The sequence below is a fragment of the Hyaena hyaena genome, unplaced genomic scaffold, assembly GCF_003009895.1.
Source record: "Hyaena hyaena isolate Hyena2069 unplaced genomic scaffold, ASM300989v1 scaffold_57, whole genome shotgun sequence".
Lineage (NCBI taxonomy): Eukaryota > Metazoa > Chordata > Mammalia > Carnivora > Hyaenidae > Hyaena > Hyaena hyaena.
In genome coordinates, this window is record NW_024080690.1 from 3705832 (window position 1) to 3733565 (window position 27734).

The 27734-nt window shown below is 42.0% G+C and overlaps 1 protein-coding gene across 1 annotated transcript; it reads right to left on the reverse strand.

Annotated features, from left to right (window-relative positions):
- Window positions 1-18958: 18958 nt before the first annotated feature.
- Window positions 18959-26102, reverse strand: IL1B (interleukin 1 beta). The gene is made up of 7 exons (XM_039231671.1): window positions 26048-26102; window positions 25550-25611; window positions 24970-25018; window positions 22780-22984; window positions 21853-22014; window positions 20504-20634; window positions 18959-19762 (listed from the first exon to the last, which is right to left on the reverse strand). The coding sequence occupies exons 2-7, from the start codon at window positions 25594-25596 to the stop codon at window positions 19553-19555; spliced, it is 804 nt and encodes a 267-aa protein (XP_039087602.1). The 5' UTR covers window positions 25597-25611; window positions 26048-26102; the 3' UTR covers window positions 18959-19552.
- Between the last annotated feature and the right edge of the window lie 1632 nt (window positions 26103-27734).

Genomic DNA, 27734 nt, shown 5'->3' on the forward strand with positions numbered 1-27734 from the left:
ATCCTGTGTGTGCAGTCCATTCTTCACACTGTAGTTAGAAGAATGTTCTAAAAACACTAATCTGGTAATGTTACTTTTTGCTTAAAATCAATGATCTTGATCCAGATTCCTCGGTATGGCTTAAAACACTCAAGTGATGGTGGCCTTTATCTGTCTCTCAATTTCATCTTGTACCACTCTCAGTGGTGTGCTGAGGCTGTGCTACCTACCAGGAGAGCTGGCTCTGTGCACCTCTTTCCAGTTTTGTATTTACTGACATCACATTGGTAGCTTGGTAGGTGAAAGCATTTATACCTTGGAACTGGTAAATGCTACAAACCAGAACTTTTTGTTTTGTTTCTCAGAAGGCCTATTGTTAAAACACTTCCTAGCACTGATGCTCCCCTCTGTCGTTATGCTTCAGCCTCACTGGCGTTCTCATCCAGCTGGTTACTGTCTCAAAGCCTTTATACTTTATACGTACAGTTCTCTCTGCTGGATTCTTCTTCCTTTCCATGATTGGGGCCTTATTACCATTTAGATCTTAGTTCAGAGTCATTTCCTAGGAAAGTCCTTCCTTGAGCTTATTCAAGAACCCCATTTTCAATTCTATCACATGACTCTGTGTTATTGCCATCATGGCATTTACCTCTAACTGCAGTAAATTATTTTCTTACTTGTTTATTGTGTGTCTCCCCATATTAAAAGATTCCCCTCTGTGTTTCTAGCACCAAGAACAGGGTCTGCAGCGTGGTTGGTGCTCACTAAACATTATTGAATGAATAAATGAACTTTGTTAATATGGTTTATCATGTCTGGGCCTCAATTTCCTCATCTAAAAACAGGATTGTTGAAGTGATGTCATCAAGGATTTTAAAGTTGGAGACTCCAGCCTCTGTCCCCCTACAAAGATCAACAATTAGACAGCTACTCATGAACCTAAGCAGCTCTGGGAGATCTCTGGGGTCCACGAAAGAAAGTTCAGCGATACAGTGGAAGACAAAACCCAAGAATAGATGCACAAAAAGGGAAGGAAGAACAGCTTCATTTTGCTTGCATCATCCCTTCCCGCCAAACCAGTGTTGTTCAGCACCAAGAAGGAACTCCCCAGCTACACAGAGTTCTGCTGCCTGGAAAGGGAAAAGCAAGGTCAGCAACCAGCTTCCCCAGCCCTTTGGGGTACTGCATGAAGGATCCTTTTTGGAGAGGAGCAGAGACAGATATACAGGGACAGCTAGGATCAGGGAAGAACACTGAGCCATGTGGTAGGAATGACCAGAACTCTGGGTGACTTGCTCTGCAGAGGACCCCTGCAGTTTTTGCCACTAAAGAAACTGACAACCAGCAAATCTGCCATGGACCTTCTGCAGATGGCATTGTGTTTTGTCCCACAGATGTTCCCATTCCCAGCCTCCAGTCATCTGAATCTCTGCCTACTTCAACTCTCATTCCTTCACCAGAACCTGGGACCTGCAGCCAGCAGCCAGCCCAGTCCTCGGTGGCTGTGTGGGTGTGAAAAGCCAGCCTAGACCTCAGATGCTGACCCCCACTGCCATTCATGCCTACGTATGGCTACCCCTTCCAGCTGTGCACTTGGGTGCCACTGGCCTGCCTCTTACCAGCAGCCTCTACTGCTGTGTGTACACCTATGGTGAAATCCTATAGCCATCGCAATTCATGCTGACAGCCAAGGCCCTGACAGCTGCTTATGGGCCTGGGCCTGGGCCGCTCACCTGCAGCCAGCTCCTCCTGTGGCTCTGCACTTGCACCTCCTGGCCCAGCCCCCATCATCGGCATCCATGCACCTATGGAGAGACCTTGGAGCCACAGGAGTGCATGTACATAGTCAGGGCCCCACAGCTGCTAGTACATCCGCAGCTAGCCCAGGCCCTTGCTTCTGGCTCTGGCTACCACAACTACATGAGTGTCTGCAGTTGCCATCTGCCGCTACACAGGCATCGGCATTCCCCTGCACTTGAATGAAAAGGAAACCTATGGAATGGGAGAAAATATTTGCAAACCACTTATCTGGTAAGGGGTTAATATCCAAAATATATAAGGAATTCATATCCTCAAAAAGCAAAAGAAATATTCAATTTAAAATTGAGCAAAGTGTGGCAGCCTCAGATCCACTGGGGTCAAGCAGCGATGCCAATGTTCATAGCAGCGCTCTCAACATTAGCCAAAATATGGAAAGAGCCTAAATGTCCATCAACGGACGAATGGATCAAGAAGATGTGGTTTATCTATACAATGGAATACTACATGGCAATGAGAAAGAATGAAATCTGGTCACGTGTAGCAAGATGGATGGAACTTGAGGGTGTTATGCTGAGCAAAATAAGTCAGGCAGAGAAGGACAGATACCATATGTTTGCACGTATAGGAAGATTAGGAGGAACTTAATGGAAGACCATGGGGGAGAAGAAGGGGAAAAATAGTGGGGGAGTGGGAGAGAGGCAAACCATGAGAGACTCTTGAATAGTGAGAACAAACTGAGGGCGGATGGGGGGAGAGGGGAAGGGGAGTGATGGGCATGGAGGAGGGCACTTGTGGGGATGAGCACTGGGTGTTATATGGAAACCAACTTGACAATAAACTATTAAAAAAATAAAAATAAAAATGAGCAAAGGACTTGAATAGCTATTTCCCCATAGAAGACATACAAGTGGTCAACAAATACATGAAAAGGTGCTCAGTCAACATCAGGGAAAATACAAATGAAAACCACAAAAGACATCACCTCATACCTGTTAGAGGTATTATCAAAAAGAGAAGATAATAAAATGCTGGCAGGGATTTGGAGGAAAGGGAACTCTGGTGCTCTGTTGTTGGAATGCAAATCGGTGCAGCCATTATGGAAAACTGTATGGAATTTCCTTTAAAAAGTAAAAATAGAACTGTCATATGATCCAGCAGTTCCACTTCCAGGTATCTGCCCAAAGGATATGGAATCACTATCTCAAAGAGATTTCAGCACTCCCATATACATTGCATCTTTATTCACAAATAGCCAAGACATGGAAATAATACGTGTCCATTTATGGATGAATGGATAAAGAAAGCATTACAGATATAATGGAATCTTATTCAGCCATAAAAAGAAGAAAATCCTGCCATTTGCAATAATACAAACGGACCTTGAGGGCATTATGCTAAATGAATAGGTCAGAGAAAGACAAATGCCATAAGACCTCACTTACATGTGAACTCATACAAACAAAAGCAGAATGGTGGTTACCAGGAGCTGGGGGTGCGGGAAATGGAGACATATTGGTCAGAGTACAAACACTTAGCTGTAAGATGAATCAGTTTCAGGGACCTAAGGCATAGCATGGCGACCATAGTTAAAAATACTGTATTGTATGCTTGAAAGTTGCTATGAGAATAGAGCTGTAATGTTCTCGCCATAATAATAACAAAATGGCAGTTATGTTAGATTAAGGGTGTGTTAACTAACCTTTCTGTGGTCAACGTTTCACAATATATACAGTTATCAAATCATCACATTGTACGCCTTAAACTTGCACAATATTATATGCCAATTCTATCTTAGTAAAGCTAGGGGAAAAGGGCACACACACAAAAATTGAGATTTTTTTTCATGGAACATTTGTTAAGCTCTTGTCCTGGGCACTGTGCCAGATGTTGGACTGAAAATTAAACTCACTCCCATGATCATTCTGCAGAATAAAATGTGAAGTTTGTAAAAATAACAGTAAGGTGCTGTACAAATATGGGTATTCAATGACCATGGGCATTACAGAGGATTTATTTTTTCATGTTTTTTTCAGTAAGAGTATCTTTCTTGTGTAATAAAAAGAAATTTGTGGTGTTGGTTGTTATTATAACGGACCTATTTCACTTGCTTTTTTATTGCCTCCAGGCCATTCCAGAACTGCCATTTGGACACTTATCATCATCTCATGAACTAAGGAGGTAAGGCACTTTATTAAGAGAGGAATAAAGATCAATACTGGTTTCCTCTAGGAAAAGGGCCTGGAGGAAGCAGAGATAAGAAGGGAATTGGCAAAGATGAAATTATTTTCATAAAATAGTAAAGTTAGACACAAAAATTTGGCACAGTGCCATTTGTTTTTTATAATTGGAAAGGACCTTAGATACCATCTGGTTCAAAGGAATCCATTTTACAAGTGGGAATATAGAGCAGAAAAGTTAAGTGTGTGATTATAGGTCAGTCAAGTTAGTGTAAAAGCTGGAATCCCAGCCTTTCACTCTTCTCCTCCTTCTGCACCTGACGGCTAACATTGGCCATTTTGGGGGGGGAAACTGAAGTTCTGAAAATGGTGAACAATATCACCCTCATGACTGTCCATGGTGGCTAAAATAGATATGTTAGTGATGAAGGGAGCCTGAGCCAGCATACTTGGATATGAGGTTTGGTCCTTGTTTTGTGCCAAATCATGATGCAATTGGAACAAGTCACTGCCCTTCTTTGTGCCTCAGTCTTCTTTTTCTTCTTAAGTGGGAGGGAACAGTGGGGTGAAGCAGGCATTCAACAAACCCCTGTTATCTTGGAGCCAGGTCACAGAGTTGGGGAGGTGACCAATTGCAATATTACCCACAGCATTAAATCCAAACTGTACTGTGGCATTCTGTTTCTTCCAAACACCTTCTGTACTAGCCATGGCCCACCCTCCCTCTGGTCACATCTGACTCTGCCCTCTGCACTTCCCTCTCTTTATCTTCTTTGCTTCTGTTTTATCTGCCCCATGTCCATTAATAGAAATTCTCATTTTTCAGAGTCTAGCTTAAATTCCACCTCTTTTATGAAAATTGTCTTGAACCTTATCCCTGTTCTTCCCCCATTCTCCATGTCCAAGCCAGAGTCTATGTTTATGTTCTTTTGTGGTCAAGGGACCGGGTTTGTATGCCTCTCATGGTACTTCATGTTAGGACCAAAGATTCTGAGACTTTATCAGCCAGAGAGATAAACAACTATGGTATATGGAATCCAGCGTGGACATGCTGATGCAGGGCCTCTGCCTTCTCCCCAAGTCTCCCCAATGTTTCAGGAATTTTCCACAGTCGTGGTGCAGCCCACAAGCTCAGGGGCAAGTCCATGCACATTTTTTGCTTCCTTTCTTCTACAGATGACTTCCTTAAGTTCTGGGAGTTCCAGAAAGCTGCTCCACAGTCTGTACAGTCAGAGGGGAGGGGTCTTCAACAGTTATGCTGTCATTTGTCTCCCAGCAAACAGCAGGAGACACAGACTCTCAACAAATTGTTGCACTGCTCTCTGGTCCTAACCTGAGGGCTCAAAACCAGTCCCCCAATAAGTAGGAGGATAGATATAGACCATCTTCACTACCATAATTGTCTAATCTTTCTGCTCTCTAGAGCAGGTATTAGATATATAGTACGTGCATGTAATGTGTATTATATTGTATTATAGATAATATAAATTACATGTAACATATATATCATGCTATATGTTATATGTGTGTAATATATAAGTATATAGAAAAATGTTACATGTTCTATGTAGATATATATAATATGCATATATCATTATATGTACTCATTAATTTTTGAATAAAATTGTTTATTTTGTAATTTACTTTTATTTTCATCCAACACGATATAATGAACATTTATCCATGCCGTAAGATAGTCTACTTAAATGTGATCTCCAGTGGCTGCAAAATATTCCATCGTGTGGATATACCAAAAGTTTTTTAACTGGTTTTCAATTGTTGAATGATCAGGCTTCTCCCAACTTTTTAAAAGCTATTTTGAATAATTCTAGGGGCGCCTGGGTGCCTTAGTCGGTTAAGCGTCCGACTTTTGCTTAGGTCATGATCTCGCGGTTCGTGGGTTCGAGCCCCGCGTCGGGCTCTGTGCTGACTGCCAGCTCAGAGCCTGGAGCCTGTTTCAGTCTGTGACTCCCTCTCTCTCTGACCCTCTCCTTCTCACGCTGTCTCTCTCTCTCTCTCCTAGAAATAAATAAAACATTAAAAAAAAATTTTTTTTAAGAATAATTCTAGTAAACTTCAGTAAAAATACATAAAATTTGCTGCATATCCCTGCTTTTTTCCTGTAAGTAGAATTTCTGGGCCAAAGGAGAGGCATTTTGAAGACTTCAGATACTTGTTGCCTTTGCACTCTTCTATTCAAGGTTTATTGCATTCAGCATGACTCACAGTTTGGGGAGCAGAGGAGGAGGTGGAGACTGCAGTCCCCTCCCTATCCCCACAGACCTCCTTGGGTGAGGTTAGAGAGTCAGGACAGGTAAAGCTTGCCCTGGTAGATCCTGCTTCCTGCATTTCCTTTGAATCCACCCAGCCCAATCTTACTGTCCAAGTGTCTTTTAACTCTAGGAGCTTAAGCACTGAGGGTGGGTCAGAGCTGGAGGAAGGGCTGCAAAGCTTCTGTGGCCTGGGGAATGGTGTGGCCAGTCTGGTCCAGGGCAATCCAAGTGATTCTGGTTCTAAGGGGACAGGAAAAAAATGACTGGCACAAATTGTCAAAATATAAGTTTTAAGGTGTTAAAAATATAACTTTCATGGGGCCCCTGGGTGGCTCAGTCAATTAAGCATATGACTTCAGCTCAGGTCATGATCTTGCAGTTCATGAGTTTGAGCCTCGTGTTGGGCTCTGTGCTGATAGCTCAGAGCCTAGAGCCTGCTCCAGATTCTGTGTCTCCTTCTCTCTCTGCACCTCCCCTGCTCACACTCTCTCTCTCAAAAGTAAATACACATTAAAAAAATTTTTTTAAATATAAATCTCTCACAAATATATAGGAAATGTGTCAAAAATTTATTTAATTCTGTATTAGGGCTACCAAAAGGATAGCAAAGCTAGTCAAAGGGAGGAGATAAGGGACAAATATATTTCTGTCTCTATCTCTATCTCTATCTGTGTCTATATCTAATTTATATATCAGTATATCTATAAATCTATATATTTCTATCCCCATCTATCCATATCTATATAATCTCCATACATGTATATATAGATACAGATCTATCTACCTATCTATCTATATATACACATATTCACATAAAATCAGTGGAATAAAGAACATTGGAGTAAGATGGCAAAGTTAGATATAAACCAGGGAAATAATATCATAGCAGCTAGGTTACCATTTTTCTGAACAGAAATAATTTGCCATTTTATTGGGCAAAAATGACTCAACTCCTCAACCTTCTGCAAGTTAACATCTAACTCTATAGCGTCTGGTCCTTGATCAAGAGTAAACAGTAAGTCCAATAAAAAGATACTTTTTTCTAGAGAAGGGGTCAGCAAGCTGGCTCATGGGCTCAACTGGTCTTTGCCTGTTTTGTAATAAAAATATGTTGGAATACAGCCATATCCATTTGTTTTAGATTGTCAGTGGCTGTTTTTGAGATATAAGAGCAGTGTTGAATAGTTGTGCGAGGAGACCTTATGGCCCTCAGGCCTAGAAGATTTACTACCTGGCCTCTTAAAGAAAATGTTTTGTGGACCCCCTGCCCTACAGCATTGGATGCTTTTTTTAGGTGGGATCGTTAGATGGTGAAAAGGCACAAATGATCTTTTTTTCTCCCCCCCCATTTTCAATAACCTTCCTTAATACAGTATTTTAGCCCTTTCCTTCTTATTTCTGACCTCAAAGAGGCAGTTCTGACTTAGCCAGTCTAGTTTAGACTTTGGTGATCCAAATCTGAAGAGCAGGGAGTCTAGGGCATGGCGTAGGGATTTTAACAGTTTGGAAGAGAAAAAGTAGAGACAGCTGTGTGGGCAATGGATGAGAGAAAAAAAAAATTCCAAGAATTGTGGCTGGGGCTATGTATACTTTCCATGGGATTCATGAAAATTTAAATTAAAATTGCTTTTTGGTTACCAAAGTGTGTGTGTATGTGTGTGTGTGTGTGTGTGTGTGTGTTCACGCGCAGGATATGGATGTTTTCCCTTCTGGGCCTCAGTGCTGAGACTCAGCAACATTGCCCAGGGACTCAAAGGGACTATTAATGCGCTGGGAAGGGATAACAGAGGCACAGCTTCATAAAAGACCACTCTGGGAGGGTCCTCTCTCCGTGGTCTTCTGAATTGAGTACTGTGAAGGAGGCTGACTTCCTTAATGTCAACTTTTTTGGGGGAGGGGGGTTGGTTCGATGTTTAAGCGTTGCATGTATGCATAGAAAAGACATTTATAATTATTGGAGACTAAATTTACATAATTAATTTTATTACAATTATAAATTTCAAAAAGTCAAAATTTTCTTAACATTCTGAGTTCAACTTAAAACTCTTGCTGTTCTAGGAGCACCTGGCTTAGTGGGTTAAGCGTCTGACTCGATTTAGGCTCCGGTCATGATCTCACAATTTTGTGAGATCGTGAGATCACGCCCTGTTTTGGGCTACACGCTGATAGTTCAGAGCCTGTTTGTGATTCTCTCTCTCTCTTCCTCTTTCTCTACCTCTCCTCCGCTCTCTCTTAAACATTAAAAAATATTGCTATTCTATTTATAACACCAGTTTTTGGCATAACAATGAAAAAAAAAACACTTCCATTTTTTTAAGTTTCTGCTCAATTATTTTATTGCTTACTGTATTAAGTCCCCCTAAGTATTTAACTTTCTTTTCTACCACAGTTAATTGAGGTCCCTTAAATACTTTAAACTACAAATTTAATGTATTTGCAAGTTTAATATATAATTCTTTCAAATACTTCAAATGCCTGCCAAGGCAGACTTAAAAATCTAATAAGCAAAAAATTTCAAGCACCAGAGTAATTTCCTGCAACTTCAAAAAAGCAAATGAAAACCAAAGTAATAAATCAGGCTAAATAAATAAATAAAACATAAGCAAATTGTTTTCAACCCTTCAAATTAAACCCAGAAGTCTAATACCAATTACACATTTCAAATAGAAATTGCAAAGATAAATTTCAGAGTCATAAATGTTTCAGTTTCTTTAATTGTTTCAAACTCATTGAGTAACAAAGGCAGACTACCAGGACAATGTTGAAACTTATTTCTAAACACAAAAGCGTTAAAAGATGTGGGTTTCATTTGCATCATCAGCTCTATGCTTTTTTTTTTTTCTTTCTTAAGTATTTTCCTGGAGTTGTAAAGCCACTTAATACTGGGGTACAGGTCACTGATCAGTCGTCTGAGATGGTTCCTAAGTCAAAGATTCTGACCTTGAGGTTCCTGGGTCAGAGATTCAGGAACTTGTTTTGACCTTTAGGTTTGAGAATCTGAGACAGTGTCATTAGTCTCTTCTTGGGTAACCTTCTGCAAACCACAGGTAATTCTTAGAGTCAGTTCTTAGAGCTGGGACCAGGCTGGTAAATCAGTGGGAAGCCTTAGGGGTGAATTGGTTTCACAACTAACCCCCACAGACACCTTTCGCATGTTACCCTTGCCCAATTTTTATCTTAACTGCTTTCAATTTTTCCCACCTGATACAGAAAGATGAAATCTTGCCCCTTCTTTGGAATGTAGTTAATATCATTTACTGTTTTATCAGCTAATTTCTAATTTCTTTAGTATCTGATTTTTTTTCATTTGCTGATGACTACAATTCTGCACTCACTATAATGATTAATGAGTGCTTTAACATCTCAGCATTCTTATGTATTTAGTGCCTGTGATGGCATAAATTCTTATGTGTTTATTATCTGTGATAGCCACTGCTCACAGCTGCCATGTGATAATGAGTAGGAAGGAGATGCCTCTGAGACTTTTCTAGAATCCAGTAAGACCTTAAAAGTGGTTGAAGGTAAAGCACAACATTTGGAGTTTGGCAGAGGATGACTCCAAGAGAATGTGCCAGTGGCCAGAGCAGCTCACCCTGTTTGGTTTGAGAGTAAGAGCTGGACAGGGAAAATGGTCCTGCTTACTGAGCCAGGAGACGAGAGCACAGTCTGTGCAGGAGTAACACCCACAAGGACCTCAGTAGCTAGCGCGACCGAACACACTCTGTGCTATTCCATTCAGAAGACAGGCGCGGTCAGGAAAGAGTTGCCTTGTATTTCTCCCCCGGGAGTTTCTGACCAGCTTGCAACTGTGTCCATGTACATCACCTCCCTTTATCACCTTCCCTCAGGGCTACTCCAGGCTTTGGCTCCTGTGATCCTCCTTTTTCTCTCCTGTATCATTTCTCTCTCCCTCCTACTGATTGACTCATACAAACCTAACGAACCTACCGATGTGCTATAACAACTCCCATCTTAAACATAAAAATTCTCTTTTGATCCCACAGCCCCCTCCAGCTACTACTGTGTTTCTCTGTCCCTCTTGCTCCCCCTTTTCTTTTACAGCAAAACTATGCAAAGGAGTCTTGGCTACTCACTGGCTCCATTTGCTTGCTTTTCATTCTCTCCTGAATCAGCTCCGAGAAGGGCTTTGCCCTCAAGCTCTGTCCTCACTTTGGTTATGGCCACGCACTACCTCTTTCTCACCAGATTCAATGGCCAGGCCCTCAGGTGCATGACCTGTCCATATTGTTGGATCTGGTGGACCTCCTTCTCCTTTACCCACTTTCTCCTGTTGCCCTCTCCCCACTCCTGCTTTTTCCTTTACCTCACTGGTTACTCTTCCTCAGTCTCCTTCGATGGCTATATTTCAACCTCTCTATGTTGTTGTTGCCAGGACTCAGTCTTCATCCCTTCTCTCTCTGCCAGCAATTCACTTTTGTTAGTATCAGGTGACCCATGGCATCATAGACTTTCTACATGCCGTTACTTCTGAATCTGAATCGAAAGGGAGATTTGGATTTTATATTCTCGTGGATAATAGGTATCTCAAATATAGCTTGGCTAAAACAGAACTTTGGGTCCATCCTTTTCCCCCAAAAAAACCATGATATCTGCTGTTTCCTGAGGCTGCCCTATTTCTTTAAATACCCCCATTTACCCAGTTACTCAGCTCCCAAACCTGAGTCCCCCTTGATTTCTCTCTTTCCCTCATCTCCTACATTTACTCCAGTAAACAATTCTGTTGTCTGTGTACACAGAATATATCCCCCACCACCTATTACCCTTGTCCAGGATACTATTATTTCCTGCACAGTCCATTGCCACAGCCTCCTAACTGGTTTCTCCGCTTCCACTTTTGTCATCCTTTCTTCCTGTCCCCAGGGTCCATTCTTCACACAACAGCAAGAGTGATAAAGAAGACAAGAGCTCATCTCTTCCGTGTTTAAGAACCTCCAGTGGTTTTGTATGACACACTAGGTCCACACTCCTTACATAGAGACTTGGTGCTTGTCCCTTTCTCCTGTGCTCACCCTGCCTCAGCCACATTGCCCTTCTTACTGTGCCTTATTCACATCAAGCCCACTTCTGACCTTGGGGCCTTCACATCTAGAAGTTCCCTCTTTTGGTACTCTGTTCCCCTAGACCTTTGCAAGATTGGTACCTTATCTGTATTCAGTTCTCTGCTTAAGCCACTTTTTCAGAAGGACATTTCCTGACCACCTCACCTAAAATAAAAGTAACATCTTACATTAGTAACCCACCCAGTTATTCTCCATCCTATTGCTGTGGTTAGTTATTTTCATGTCACTGATGATGAACTGAACCACAGATGCTAGAGCTGATACCTGACACTGCCCCCCTCTCCCCCTGTGTTATTACAGAGGAAGAAAAAAGATCAGAGTTAAGAGTGAGCCCAGGGCTCTTACTCCAACATTAACCCTTCACCGTGAAGTAGAGCTCAATTAGGTGCTATCACTGTAGTCACCTGATGCCTGACATCAGCTGTGGTCACTGCTGGCATTCAACCAGTTCAATAAACAGCACCAGGGCAGGCAGCCACGTGAGTAGCAGAAAGGAGGTCAGGCTGACCTTCACTTCCCATTGTATATTTGCCCTTCTCCTACCCTTCAAGAAAGATGAGAACACCAGTCTTCCCACACATTCCTAATCTCAGGAAGTTACATTGTCCTGGTGTATCAGAATCCCTGGGGCACCAAACAAAGGGAATGCCTCAGCCCCCAGTGAAGGAGTGAAGGTCTCCAGGGACTTTTGCAACTTTGGGTGATTTCCATTTCTTAACTTACAACAAAACTGAAGGAGGACCTAAATAAGTTGTTGAATAATAAGTCATTAAACATAATTTTTGATGATCAATGACTATGTGATTTTGGCAAGTAACTTAGCAAGATTTCAAAGAATTGTGTGACATAGCTACAATAAAATTCCTTTCATTCCTGTCTACGTATCATTGACATGTACATGTTTTCCCATTACTTACATTAAAAAAAAAAAAAGAATAAGATCAATGTTGTACAGGATGATTCTAATTATGAGTACTATATAAATGTATGAAATAATTTTTTAAAAAGCTTGGTCTCATCAAGTTATATTGCTAGTAACCAATATTCATAATATGTTTATATATTTATGTTATTTTGATCAATTGTATGCTAACAATAATTGTAATGATGACTGAATCTAGAATAATTTTTTTTTAATTTTTTTAATGTTTTATTTATTTCTAGGAGAGAGAGAGAGACAGCGTGAGCAGGGGAGGGTCAGAGAGAGAGGGAGTCACAGACTGAAATAGGCTCCAGGCTCTGAGCTGGCAGTCAGCACAGAGCCCGACGCGGGGCTCGAACCCACGAACCACGAGATCATGACCTAAGCGAAAGTCGGATGCTTAACCGACTAAGCCATCCAGGCGCCCCTAGAATAATTTTTTAAAAATTTAACATCCTATAATTACATAAAAAAATAAGTTCTTTTAAAAAAATTATTTAAAAAAATCGACTGAGCATTTTTATTGTTTTTTATTGTTGCAAAGAAGTATCATAGAATTATCAGTAAAATGCTTTTAAGCATGATATATATTACATTATATTAAAATTTCATGGGGAAAATGCATGGTCATATCAGTTCAAGAAAAACAGGAATGATGCTCATTTTCACCTATTAAAGTGTAATTTTTAGATGGATGACAGTAAGAATCAGTCACTGAGATACTAGGATTTTGTTGGACATGTTTACAAGTGATGTAACAGTTTTTTAATGTCAAATTTATAGTATTCCAGAAATGATAACCTTTGCAATTAACTATTTAAAATCACAAAAAATTCTAGATTTTAACCTAAAACATCTCTGTTGGCAAAGGGGTGAGGTCATAGTTTTCCCAAATTCTTGTAGGTGGTTTGTAAGCTAAAATATCAGAAGACCAATATCCTGCAAGGATTAGGGCCCTGGAAGGGCCTTTTGGGGAGAGAATTGGACTCACTGCTCTAGAAGTGAGGCCCATGATGGATGGTACATTGAGGACATTACATACTTGGGACAAGGGTCTCATCCCCAAGGCTAGGGCGGCACTGAGGCTCAGTCCTATACTTGACATCTCTTCCAGGTGTTCCTGATGTGTTGTAATTTACTTTATTTTTTTATTTCAGAGAGAGAGAATGCGTGGGGTAGAGGGACAGGAAGGGCAGGGTGGGGAGAGAGAGAGAGAGATAGAGAGAGAGAGAGAGACATAGAGAGAAAGAATCCTAAGCAGTCTCCACCCTCAGCACAGAGCCCGAATGGGGCTTCATCCCAGGACTCTGGGATCATGACCTGAGCCGCAATCAAGAGTCAGACACTCAATCTACTGAGCCATCCAGGCAGCCCAATGATATATTATATTTTAAAGCCAAATCATAGTGTGTGTAGATGCTCCTGTGTGTATCTGAATTCCACATATCCCTCTGCTCCAAGGACTCATCCAAGCCAAGCCGTCACACGCAAACCACATGGACCCTCTGGCTAGGTGCTTCTTCAGGGTGACTTGCAGTGTCAGGATGCTCAGGTGGTGGCTAGGACTCCCTGATCACTTCTGATCCCTGACATACAAAGGATGTCATACGTTTTTTGTCTCTGAGTGCTGGTGGGTTTGGGTGCTGGGGTGGAGATAAGGGGCTGGAGAGAAAGAGAAGCACTGACTCCTTCAGACAGCCTGTGTGGAAGCTCAGGGCCATGAAGTGGGGGCTGAATACCAGTAACAACTCACAACGTGGTCCCCTGAGGGCCCCATGTGCCCAAGCACAGGCTTCACCTGGATCCTTCTAACTGCAGCTGCCTTATTTGCCAGAAGGTGAGATGTTCTGAGACAGGGAGATCCCTGATTTAGGACAGCAGCCCAGGGCCCTGGCACCCTCTTTGCCTACCTCTCCTGGTCCATGTGCCTCATTTCATGGTTTTATGACTCACTTTCCAAGAGGGACTTGAATGTTCATGATTGTGTAAGCAAACAATCAAACTTATACAGATAAGAAACATATTGCTTCTGGACTTCCCAGGGGGAAAATCTCTGCATGCGGCTTGTTCCCAAGTGCCAAGTTAGGAGTCAGGATCTGGGTGAGATGTGATAAGAACTGGGAGGAGGCTCTGATTTCAGTTCTGCATCCCTGAGCAGGCAATCACACCAGTTCTCTAGGTCATTCTCACCCTAACTTCTAGTTGAATCAGATGTTTGTGGATAATTCAGGCTGTACAGGGGGCTGAGGAATGCCACAGGGAGCAGGTCTACACAGAAGGCATGCTGACTTACCTTTCCTTCACTGGAAGGATGTTGTAGCAACTACGCACCCCCAACCTGTCTTTCAGACCAGATATGCTCCCACACACGGTTGCATCATTTACCTTCCCTCCCCCCCAGATACTTGCTTACTCCAGCCCAAGCATATAGGCCACACCCTAGCCGTATGGACTCAAATTTGTGAGCACTTGCCTCCTTCTGTCTGGGTACATGTGATCTCCTTGAAAGCTCGTAGCAGCTGTGGTGGTGTGGCGTATTACCTACTGGAGGTGCAGACAAATTGACTTCCCAGCCCACTGGAAAGACTACCTACTTCCGTTATATTTCATGTATTTGGTAGAGTGGGGAGGGTTCTGGTTCTCTGCTCTCAGATCATCTGATCCTTTCTGCTTAGAAACAGGCTATTTCAGGGTTCTTGGGTGGCTCAGTCGGTTGAGTATCCGACTTTTTATTTTGGCTCAAGTCATAATCTCACAGTTTGTGGGATCAAGCCCTACGGTGGGCTCTGTGCTGACATCTTGCAGCCTGCTGGGATTCTCTCTCTCCCTCTCTCTCTTTGTCCCTCCCCTGCTTGCATGCATGCATGCAGTGTGCACACGCTGGCTCACTCTCTCCCTCAAAAATAAATAAACATTAAAAAAATAAAGATTTAGAAACAGGCTATTTCTCTTTTCCAGGGTAAGGACACCTAGTACATAGAAAGGTAGAGCTCTTCTCAGGGAAAGAACTTAGCTCCAAAACAGGAATAGAATAGCCCTTGGAGAGTCAATTTTAGTCTTTGGCTCAATTTCAGGAATTGAAACCCAAGTCTTTTGAACATTTTAATGCTGAAGATTTAAAAAAATTATATAAGTAATTCACGAATATATTCTTCTTGTAAAAAAATCAAACATAAAGCTAAAGTTCCTCTTGATGACCTCCTCCCCCGCTCCACCCCACTCTACCCCAAGTAACCACTATGTTCAGTCTAGTCGATACACTTCTAGAGCTTTTTGCCTACATACTCTTAGAAGCACATGGCCATGCATTTTGAATGTGCAGCACTTTTTTCTTTTATGTAACTAGTGTCATCCTGTACTTACAGTTTTGCAGTTTGATTTTTTATCTTGATGATTTATCTGAGTCTCTTTCCATTTAAGCAGTATTTAAAACAAAACAAAACAAAACTTTTAACTTGTCATGGTTTATTTAACCTTTTCCTTACCATGGGACATTTAGGTTGTTTCCAGTTTATTTTGTTGAACTTTTTATAAACAATTCTAGAATAAACATCCTTGAAATTGTTTAGGAAAGACACCAAACAGTGGAATTGCAGAGTCATAAGTCATGTTAAAAATAAATTAGACATGGGGCGCCTGGGTGGCTCAGTTGGTTAAGGGTGTGACTTTTGATTTAGGCTCACATCATGATCTCAGTGTTTGGGAGTTCCAGCCCCATGTGGGGCTCTGCACTTACAGCACGGAGGGGGTTCTCTCTCTCTCGCTGCAGGATTGTGGGTGATCATCTTCTATGCTCTGATGCTCATCTCAGGCCATAGTGTTTGGCAGAAATCAGTGATTTTCCGGAACATGGAAGATGCCCACAACTGGTACTAGTGTATTTTTTGTCACTTCAGGGCACCTATGGACCAATCTTTTACTTTTCCATACAAGAGTGAGCTCAGTAATACTTTGCTGAGCATTGTAGGTTGGACTGCCTGCACTATAGACCTTTCCTCTGCTGCCTTATTGCCAGTTAATTAAATACAGTATATAACAAGTTTATTAATACTATACTGTAGTCAACATCCATGCAAGCATATACAATGGCCCCCATGCAGAAAAAGGTTGAAAAGAAAAGCAGGAAGAAGAAAAGGATGATTATGGTGAAAGTTAAGAAGGAAATCATTGAGAAGTACAAATGAGGTATGCGAGTGGCTGAAATTGCAAGATTTTATAGGAAGTCTATGTCTGTATCTTGTCTACAGAGGAAGAGAACAAAAATGTAGAGGAATCCCTCACTCCAAATGAGATTAGTGAGATGTGTACTGTGGGAAACAGTGCAAAATTGCTGAGAAAAGTGCCACCCAAGGAGCGCCTGGGCGGCTTAGTCGATTAAAGTTCTGACTTCAGCTCAGGTCATGATTTCACAGTTCATGAGTTCAAGCCCCATGTGGGGCTCTGTGCTGATGGTTCAGAACCTGGAGCCTGCTTTGGATTCTGTGTCTCCCTCTCTGTATGCCCTCCCTCACTCGCACTTTCTCTCTCTCTCAAAAATAAAATAAATGTTAAAAAAAGAAAAAAGAAAAGCACCACCTGAATAAGGCTATAGCAGTGCCAGCAGTGAATCTGTTTAACGACAGTGCAATATCACATTTCTGTGAAATCATCAAAAGGAGGCAAAAACTAGTGTCATTGGATAGGTTCCTTGCTAAAGTTGCACAAAAAGAAAAAGATTCCATTGAGCCGATAGGTAGCAGTGATTCCGTTAGTGACAGTGAAAATCGTTGTACATGATAACCCTCCTCTTGTCTCCCTCACACCAGCCATGAAGGTTTTCAAATGTAAATGTAGGTTAATTTATTTTTCTTTATATTTTATAATTTCTTTATTAGTTTCTATTATATTACAATATTATAATCATTTTTATGTGAACATTTTTGGGTTGTAGAATAAATCATATAAGTTTCCATTATTATGGGGAAATTCAATTTGATATACAAGTGCTTTGGATTACAAGCATGTTTTTGGGACAAATTGTGCTCACAAGCCAAGGTTTTACCATCTCTCTCTCTCTCTCTCTCTAATATATGTATTATATATATATACAATTCTTTTGGACAAATGCCTTTTAAAATTTTTTACCATTTTATTTCTGAGTAAGTAATATATTCACATGATTGAAAAATCAAACTGTATATAGAAATTTCTAGAGGAAAGTCTTGCTCCGACTATTGTCCCCTGTATCTTACTCGCCAGTCCCTCACAGCTGCTTTTTAAATTTCGTATGTATCTTTCAGAATTTTTGAAATAAATACAAGCATATTGGAAAGTATTGTCTTATTTCACATCCCCTGCCCCACCCTTTATAATATAAAAGTTAGTGCGCTATAAGCATTGTCTGCCTCTTGCCCTTTTTTAGTTACCAGCGTATCTCGGACAGGCTTCCATATTGGTGTGGAATGCTTTGCGATTCTTTTATAGCTGCATTATAGAATGCATTTAGGATGGCATTCTATTGTATGGATTTCCCATAATTCATTTAACCAGGCTCCCATTGATAGACATTTGGGTTATTTCCAATCTTTTGCTTTTACAAGTGATGTGCAATGACTAATTTTGATCATGTGTCATTTCACATGGGTATATTTCCACCTGTAGGATAAATTCCCCAGAACTGAAATTGTTGGGCCAAAGGGGTTGTTTATTTGTAATTTCCATAGTCATTATCAAATTTTCCTCTATAGGAGTTGTGCCAACTTGTACTCCCACCTGTAATGTCTTAGAGTGGGGGTTTCCCCAGTTTTTCCAACAGGTATGTTGTTCAACTTTGATTTTTGGTAACCTGATAGGATAACACCATTATCTTCAAAGCACTGTTAATTCAATTTTCTTACAAGTTATGTTGAGCATGTTTTACGCTGTCTAAGATTAATAGTATTTCCTTTTCTATGGACTGTTAATACATAGTTTTGTTAGATTTTTGCCTACTGTTTTGTTGGATTTATGTTCATGTTTTTTTCTAATGCTTTGAGGGGATTCTATATATTAAACAAATTATCCCTTTGCCTGATATACAGTTACAAATATTTTTTCCCTTGGTTGTTTTGGTGTTTTGACTTTGCTTCTGGTGACTTCTACAATTCTGAAAGTTTCCTCTTTGCATCATTCATTATTCATTCTTCACTCCGTGCTTTTGATAATACTGGTCCCACTACTGAGAGTCTCCTTTCCTTTCTTTTCTATGCGAGGAACCCCTGCTCATTCTTTTAGGCTTGACTCATATGTTGGTCCTCCTTGACCCTCTGACCTTCACAGCAGATGTTGTCACCCCTCCTGGCTGCTCCTTTCATACTTTATCTCTTACCTCTATTTGCCACATTGCCTTATTTTTGCTTGTATATATCTGCCCCTCCTATCTAACTAGGAATGCCTTACCTGTCTGGTTTCTTTAGCTCCTAGTACATAGCATTTACTTAATACATGTTTGTTAAATAAATGAGTAGAGACATTGTTGGTGGCTGTTACCACCAACCCTTTCTCCCTTACTTCAGCTGATCCTATTTTCAGATGAAACTTATGTACCAAATATCCTTTTAAAATGGAAATGAAAGGGAGGGACAGGGAGGCTTGTCTTTGCTGGCCGGTGATGTTCCTGTGTATTTTGCCATGCTCAGAGACGAGGAGTGGGCTTACCGCTTCCCAAGGAGAACTCTCGTAGCCTCATTTATCTTTACTCTTCTGTCTCAGATCCGAGAAAAGGCAATGACCACAGAGAAACAAAAATTATTTTTTCAGCAAAGTTTATTTCAGAATCATTGAAGCAGACTGCTCATACTTAATCATTCATAAATATTCCTATGTAAACAATCTGAGCTTATACATTTTTCAGCCTTGCTGAAAGGACTTGTTACAAAGATGGTGCACTAGTGCAAATTAAATTAATTTCACAGATATTGAAGACTGGGCTCTTCACAGACACTGATGCATCTTGGCCCTCTTGACTTTGTTAAATAGACTAACCCACCAATAAATAAATAAATAAATAGTTAAGAGGCTGTTCATCAGAAGCGGGGCACAAAGGACAGAGGATTTCTTGGAACCGAATGTGTAACGATTTGTGCCAGTGTGGCTTTGAGGGAGTAGAAGAAATGAGAGACGCCTGGCTAAAGCAGAGGGGAGTGAGGACTGGCCCTGGGAAGAGGGGGTTGCTCCTCCAGGCTGGGGGACAGATCTTAGCAGTGATTTAAGAAAGGCAGCTGTGCATTGATTAGGTAAGAGTGAAGTTCAGCCCGAGGCCATGTTTTAACCCTTCTATTCCTCTTCCACCAGCCAGCAGGGGTTATTCAGCACATTTGGACTCTCTGGATACAGGTCTCTTTAGGAAGAGATTTCCATGATGAAATCAGTTATATCCTGACCACCTTTGGTATTTCCTAGGAAGACAGGCATTTCTTCTGCTTGAGAGGTGCTGATGTACCAGTTGGGGAACTGGGAAGACTCAAATTCCACTGTGTTCTTGATTTCTATCTTGTTGAAGACAAATCTCTTTTCCATCTTCTTCTTTGGGTAAACTTTGGGGTCTAACATCTGCAGCAAAACAAAAATAAGAATTTTTATGAGAGAAGGGACAAGGCCACTCTGGTAAAGTTATTCTCTCATTCAGGTAGAAAGGAAACTGATGAGTTATAGGACCAGGATCCAGACTCCTGATTTCTCTTTGTGATACCAACTTCCTGTGTAGTGACTGAAAGAGCTTTTACTCTTTTTTGAAACTTAGTATCAAATGGTAGGGAGCATAATATAAGTGGGAGTTTTATTAAAAAGTGAACATTAGATGAAAACTTCTAGGAGTACCTAGTTTCCAGGGACTTTTGCTATAGTTTTCTCTATGGCCCTGGCTAGAATGACTTCAACTTAGAATTGAAGCTTTTGCTGGCAAAGCTCGTTGTGGGGGGCAGGTGATTTTGAGAGTGGAGGAGATGACAGATGACAGCTGCCTTGAATTGATCCATTTATTGATGTATCATGTATCAAATGGAGTAGCCCTAACAATGTTATAAGCCTTTAACCCTAACACTGTATCATCTGTTGAATGGTCACAATGGCAGGACATAATAACATCGGCAAAGTGACTTAATTTTCTGTGGTGGGAGTGAAAGTTTCATGCATTTAACAGTTCCATTAGATGTAATTACATTTATGCAAACTTATCAAGTAGATATGTTCCCAGATTTTCTGAGCAGAAAAGGTGGTTATCTTGGAAATAAATGAGGGCTAAATGTGCTTCCGAGGCACCTGGGAAGCCTTCCGTCCCTGGTTCTCACTCACCTCCAGCTGCAGGGTGGGTTTCCCGTCTTTCATCACACAGGACAGGTACAGATTATTTTTCTTGATGCACAGCACCACTGGTATCTTGTTACTATTTTCCTCCCCTTGTACAAAGCTCATGCAGAACACCACTAGAGAAAGGAAAGGGGCCTTGTGGTCAGGAATGCATGGCCATGCAGGGTTGGCCCAGCAACTGGACCCCAAGCCCAGGTCTCCTACAATTAACATCATCTGTGGGAACCCACGCTGAGCTTCCAATGGCCTAACAGACAGGATAATTTGGCTTCTCACAGACAGTACCAGAGTTAGTTGGTTGATTCATATTTTCTCCAAAGAAGGTCTGCAAGGGCTTCTTAGAGCCTCATCACAGTGGCAGTGAAGAATTAGGGGGTCTCATTTTTTAAAACCAAAAAAAGGAAGCCATTTTGTGACTGGCCAGTGGTGTGCCCATTTGTATGGGCAGAACAATTTGATCAGTGTGCAAGGCAGGAAAAGAGGCAGATAAGGGCTCCCGAAAGAAAGCAGGCACAGATCTGTTTCAGGAACACGGAACAACAAGTGGGAAGAACTCAGGAGAGGGAAGGCTTAGCTCAGAAAAGTGGCTCCAAAGAAACATTCATTTTCATCTTCCTTAGTCACCACCAACTCATCCGGGGGCCTTGAGGTCATGCTCACATCCCAGTTCTGAGGAAACATGTTTGTCGTGGCCTGGCTGGGATGCCTCTCTCCAAGATCAGCAGTCTTAGAAGGGAACAGGCTGCTCCTTTCAGCAGCTCCCTTGGCTGCTCTTTTGTATACAGGGTTCAGCCACATTGGTGAGGTGCCAGGCGGAACCCACAACTAATGGGCTGTCCAGACTTGAAACATTTGCTAGCTACCGTAGAGAGAGATAAGCTCCTGCTTGCCAGTAAAATTTCCCATCTGGTACTGGGCGGGAAGGATGTTTGGGTTAAGGGGGCAGGGTTGGGAATGAGGACAGACACAGTATCTCTTCACCATCCTAGTTTCAACCTCAATGACAGGAAAAAGGAACCCACAGACAGTTAGGTCATGTCCATCAAATGACCCCTTTCTAATGGAAGCATTGACATTGTACTGTCAATCTAAGACTTGGCTACACAATAGTCTTGGGTGTGCTCGAGCATTCTAATTTCTCAGAGTCTCATCTCTTGCTAAAAAATGAACATGCTAAGGTGTCCTTGCCAGGACCAAAATGAAAATGTTTACATGTTAGTTATACATTTTTTCACTTAGGTTCATAATTTGCCTTATGGTCCTACTTTGTTAAAAATGTGGAGAATTAGCATGGGGTCAGGATGCCAAGAGAGGAATAAGATGTCCCTAGTTACCTTGTTGGTTCATATTCTGTCCATTGAGATGGAGAGCCCGAAGCTCATAGGAGCCAGACAGCACCAGGCTCTTGTGTTTTACGTCTTGGAATGTGCAGTTCCGTGACTGTAGGGCCACATCAGTCACAAAGCCATCATCCCATGAGTCACCGACGATGGGTTCTGAAATGTGGAACATATATGCTGCTTAGGAGGAAAATCGGAAAGGCAGGCCAGATGATATAAGGCAGCAGAATTTGGTGTTTTGGAGGATATCTGAGCATGGGTAGCTGGAGTTTGATTATAACACTTGGGGGGAGGAAGTTGGATTGTGTGAGAACTCTGGACCTGGCACCATAAGATATGGACTCCGGCTGCACTTCCATTGCTGGCCTTGGACTAACAATAGAGCTACTCACATAAAATGGCAATGGCGTAATACTAGCCCAACAGGGACAGTGTGAGACTTGCAGGAGGTAATGCAAGTGAAAGCCTCTGAGAATGGTAGAGTAACTGGCAAATGCGAGTTGTTACTGCGATTTTATGTTAAGAATAGTTTCAACTAGGGGCGCCTGTGTGGCTCAGTCAGTTAAGCATCAGACTTCGGCTCAAGTCATGATCTCACTGTTCGTGGGTTTGAACCCCGCGTCGGGCTCTGTGCTGACAGCTCAGAGCCTGAAGCCTGTTTCAGATTCTGTGTCTCCCTCTCTCTCTGATTCTCCCCCGCTCATGCTCACTTGCTCTCCCTCTCTCAGAAATAAATAAAATATTAAAAAAATATTAAAAAAGGAGAATAGTTTCAACTATATTCATTTGGTTTCTAGGCTTCTCTGTTTTTTTTTTTTCCCATCGCTGGCCCTCCTGTGTTTGAAGGGCATAAAACTTTAGGGTAGTTTAGTTGTCTATAGACCAGAGATCTACTGTCTGCCTTTGGTTCTCATTAAGTACCTTCTTCAAAGATACAGCAGAAGAGGCTCTTCAGGTCATCATCCTGCAGGGGCTTTGAGCATGGAAAAGATATGTTCTTCAGCTTCTCCATAGCCACAATGACTGACGCGGCATGCCTAAGACTCTTGCTGTCAAGCTGGTGGGAGATTTGCAACTGGATGCCCTCATCTCCCAGAAATCTGTGACTGAGGTTTTGGAGGCAGCCCTGTGGAGAGACCAGGAAGAGTATGTTAAGGTGAATGGGCCAGAGAACTCCCATTTTGACATCAGAGAGGTGGAAGAGGCCGTGGAGATAACTGAGCTTCTAATGATAAACGCTCTTCTCTCTGAAGCCTATTGAGGTTTACTCAAAGGCACGTGGCGAGTTAGAGGCAGAACCAAAACCAGAACTGTGGGCTTTCTGATGGCCCACAGGCCCACAGATGGTATTCTTTTAGAATAAAACCCATGTCCACCTCATTTGTCTTCTTCACAGACTAATCCACCTGACCTGTGTCCTCTTGTGTCCCTAATGCTCTAACACCATGTATTTAATTTTTCATGGCAATGATGATCATAACATTTTCTGTTCATCTATGCTCATTCAACAAGTTTTTAATTGTCCTATACAAATTCTCTCTTTTTTTCTAAACAGTTTTATAAGCGTCCAACAAATACATTAAAAGTGGTTACTATGTAGGAAATATGTTCCCCCTTTCCTGTTACTCAGAGAAACCTCAAAACTGCATGAGGACTTAAGTGAGGTTGCCCTGGTGGCTCAATAATGGTTTGAATGCTCAACCATTAAAGAGGCCTCTTTATTTATTTTTTTTTATTTTATTTTTTTTTACAAATAGTTTATTGTCAAATTAGTTTCTACATAACACTCAGTGCTCATCCCCAAAGTGCCCTCCTACATGCCCATCCCCCCCAACCCCCCACATCCATCAGTCCTCAGTTTTTGTCAGCATTCAAGAGTCTCTCATGGTTTGCCTCTCTCCCTTTCCCCCACCATTTCCACCCTTCTTCTCCCCCTTGGTCCTCCGTCAAGTTCCTCCTAATCCTCCTATATGTGCAAACATATGGTATTTGTCCTTCTCTGCCTGACTTATTTCGCTCAGCATAACACCCTAAAGAGGCCTCTTTAACAGTACAGAGGAAAGCCGAGTGAGAGAAGTTCCTGCTCAGAGCTAAGGCTCTAGGGGAGAGAGAGAGAGAGACAGACAGGCAGAGAGAGAGAGAGAGAGAGAGGGAGGCTACGGGAAGGAACAGCAGGGAAAGAGCCAGACAGAGAAGCCATGCCCTCCCCAAACCCCAGGGCTGGAGTAAACCAGTTACTGATTTTAAAGCATTTAGAGAAATACAGGCCTTTGAACAGGAGTAGGGACTGGATTATTAGGCTAGGGGAAACTGCCCTGAACTAAAAAAAAAGTCAGAGACCAGTAGCTGCTTGCTAATCTGTGCAACTGACCTGGCTGGGTTGATGGCCGTACCACCCTGGAAAGTTATTAGGCCTCATACAGAAAAGAAGGACGACTTCAATGTCAAAATGGCTCTCAGTAAAGGTGAGAGTCAGAGAAACACCCATTTCCCAGGATAAACCTAGTTAGCACTGACAGTATTTCAGAACTGAAGGTCATAGGATGCCAGGAGCTCAGAGATCATCTAGTTCATGCCCTTTATTTTTCAGAGGCCGAGGGGGTGAAATGGCTTCTTTAAGGTCAAACAGCAAATTAATGATTTCTTTCAACTCCCAATTCACTTTTTTGTTTACATCATCCACATTGTATTGTCATAAGCTCTATCCCAGGAAGCAAAACACTATTCTGTCTTTAAAGGGAGCAGATATACATTAACTCCCAAGGACTTCAGTGATTAATGTAGGCTGAACCCTCTCCTAAAAGGAGAATTAAATTTGCACTGGAGCCTGGGTTGCCTTCCTAACATGAGACAGCAAGCTTTATCCCCACAGCCATTCCTTCTTGCCCTCCATGAACGTGGCCACCATCGCCAAGCCTCAGTATGTGACTGTGGGAGCGATATGTTGACCAGGTCATCACGCAGTACCATCTGCGTCTGCCTCACTGGAAGAGGTGAAAGTCCTTCCATGACAAAATGCCTTGGGGAACAAGGTGGTCCAGAACCCTTTTCCTGGAGCCTTTCCAATGTCAGAGTCCCTCCAGGAGTTGTGGGCTAGGCCCATGGTCTCACCTTCATCTTTTCGGGTCCATCAGCCTCGAAGAACAGGGAATTCTCATCGCTGTAATAAAAATAAGAGAGATCACTCCATTAGTCTCCCAGACACGTTCTGTGTTCCCTTCCCTGCCAACAGTCTTCACTGTTAATAGGAAACTGCAAATAGCATGTCTCTGAAAGCTGCTGAAAGCTGTTGGCCCATTTTATGCTAATATGCATGGGACAGCATAGGAGGCATGGTAGATATCCTGGGTACTCTCTCTTGGATCCTGAGACCTAACTTCCACCCCAGTTAACCTCTGAACTTTCCCTCTCCATCAAGCCAAACGTTGCAGAGGGGTCCTCTGTATCATGCACTTGGAATCTTTTCTTCCTGTTTTTCATCTGCTGCAACAACATCTGGATGGTCCAGCCTGTGCAGTCCCAAGGCTGGACTTGAAGTGGGAAATCTATCTTTAAACCAGGTTCACTTGAAACCCCACTTGGCACTTGGAGAGGCAGTTCAGGGGACCAATCTGGTCTCCAAGCACAGTAACACTCCACTCTTGAAAGAGGGGCCCTGCTCATGTTGCTGGTTTCAGTCTCCCCCACTGACCTGTAGTAAGCCATCATCTCACTGGTGGGTTCAGGTACTGCTGCCATGGCTGCTTCTGAGACCTGGGTGAAGAGGAGATGATGAGTAACTGCTTGCCCTGCCAGCCTCCATGAGGCCTGCCTTCATATGTGAGTTTCCCTTAGTACCTGCAACATGGCAGGCCTGCAGAGAAACAGTCATTGAATGAATGAGTGAATGTGTGAAAGAGCCTTCCTTTGGATCCAGAGGAAATACTTGTGAACCCAAACCTGAACCAGGAGTGTATTTGTTAGATCTGGAGCAGAGGCTCTGACACTGATCTGTCAGATGTCAGCTGCCACATAAGCAGTGTCCATTCCCAGAATATTTCACAAATCATAACCATAATAGTATATAGTGGTATCTTTGTAAAAAACCCAGCCCTTAGGCAGAGAGGAAGGGAGAGAGGGAGAGAGAGAGAGGGACAGAGAGACTTGCTTAGGAGCTAGTCATGAAAAGAAGAGTGAGTTCAAGTTGTACCTGAGTAATGAAGACTGGCTGGAGAGAATAGAATCCTGGAGTGGGCTGCTGTGCCTCGAGAGATCTGCTATCTGCCAATTTCTGTCCCACTCTTTTATATTCTTTAAAAGCAGAAGTATAGAGCTCAGAAATTTCCCCTTTGGTTAACTGATTTCACAATCAGGTTAAAAAAAAGAGAGAGAGAATTGATGGGAACTTCTGGGAGAGGGTAAACTGAAATAATTCTCTAGCCCATGGAAGGACAAGTGGTAGCAAATGGTGACACATCTTTGCAAATGTGTCATTATGCAAATATGTATTGTTTTTCTGATAACAATCACACACATGATGCCAATATTAAAATGCAGGATTTTCCTGGGTTAGGATAATGTTTTAATTTGGGATCTCTAGGACAAAGTAGAGGGCATACAGATACATCCCCAAACACGCTTCCTCACTCATGCATTGTACTTAAATTTAGGAGGCTTCCCACTTGGAGATGGATTAGGGGGTAAAAAGAAATGACAGTGATCCTCCCAGTCTGAATTGAGGTTGCTGTTTTCTACTTTGGGAGCTCAGGGTTAATTACAGGAGCCTCCAGGGAGCAGTTGACCTCCTAGGATGAGGCAGATAAAATATAGTTGTGCAGGTGTTCAGGTTCCTGATGGGGCTGGGGGAACCTTGGAGACAAGCTCATGTAGCCCTTTCAGAACAGGTGCTGGTACCCTAGCCAGTTACAGATGTCATCAGTATCAGTGCTTGATGAACAGTGTGTGAGCCTGCATTGAGAATGTATTTGAAAAGATTGTGAATAAATCAAGCTTTCAGGAGCACAATTCCTTCTTAAATGCAGATAAGATGTTTTCTGCTTAAAATAATTTTTCTGTTAACTCTGAAAAGTGGACCTTTATTTATTTGGAGAGAGAGAGAGAGAATGAGGAGTGGGGCACAGAGAGAGATGGATAGAGGATCCGAAGTGGACTCGGTGCTGACAGCGGACAGCCTGGTGCGGGACTGGCGCTCATGAACCCGAGATCATGACCTGAGTGAAAGTCAGATGCTCAACCGACTAAACCACCCAGGTGCCCTTGGACTATTGTTTTTATAAGACTATCTAGCTGCGACTATATGTCTTGGTATCTCCAAGAGTTATTAGACTGTTTTTTTCCCTCCCAGCTCTATTGAGATATAATTCAAAATAACATTATCTAAGTTTAAGGTGTACAACACAACAGCTTGCTATATGTATATGTTACAAAAAGATTACCACAATAAGGTTAATCAACACATCCATCACCTCATATAATTATGTGTATATATCTTTTTGTGGTGAGAATATTTAAGCTCTACCCTTAGAGCAATTTTCAAGTACAGGCATGTGATATGGAATAGTTAACAGTAGTCACCATGTTGTATATTAGTTTCCTGGAACTTATTTATCTTATAATTTGAAGTTTGTATCCTTTGACCAAACAAACTCTCCCCATTGTTTTCTGTTTCTATAAGTTTGCCTTCTTCTCCTCCTCTATTTCCTCCTCCTCTCCCTCCTTATTCTTCTTCTCCTCCTCCTCCTTCTCCAAGATTCCACATATATGGGGAATAATAAAGCATTTGTCTTTTTCTGTCTGACTTATTTAACTTAGTGTAATGCTCTCAATGTTCATCCTTATGGTCACACATTGGTCACTTTATTTTATGGCTGAATAAT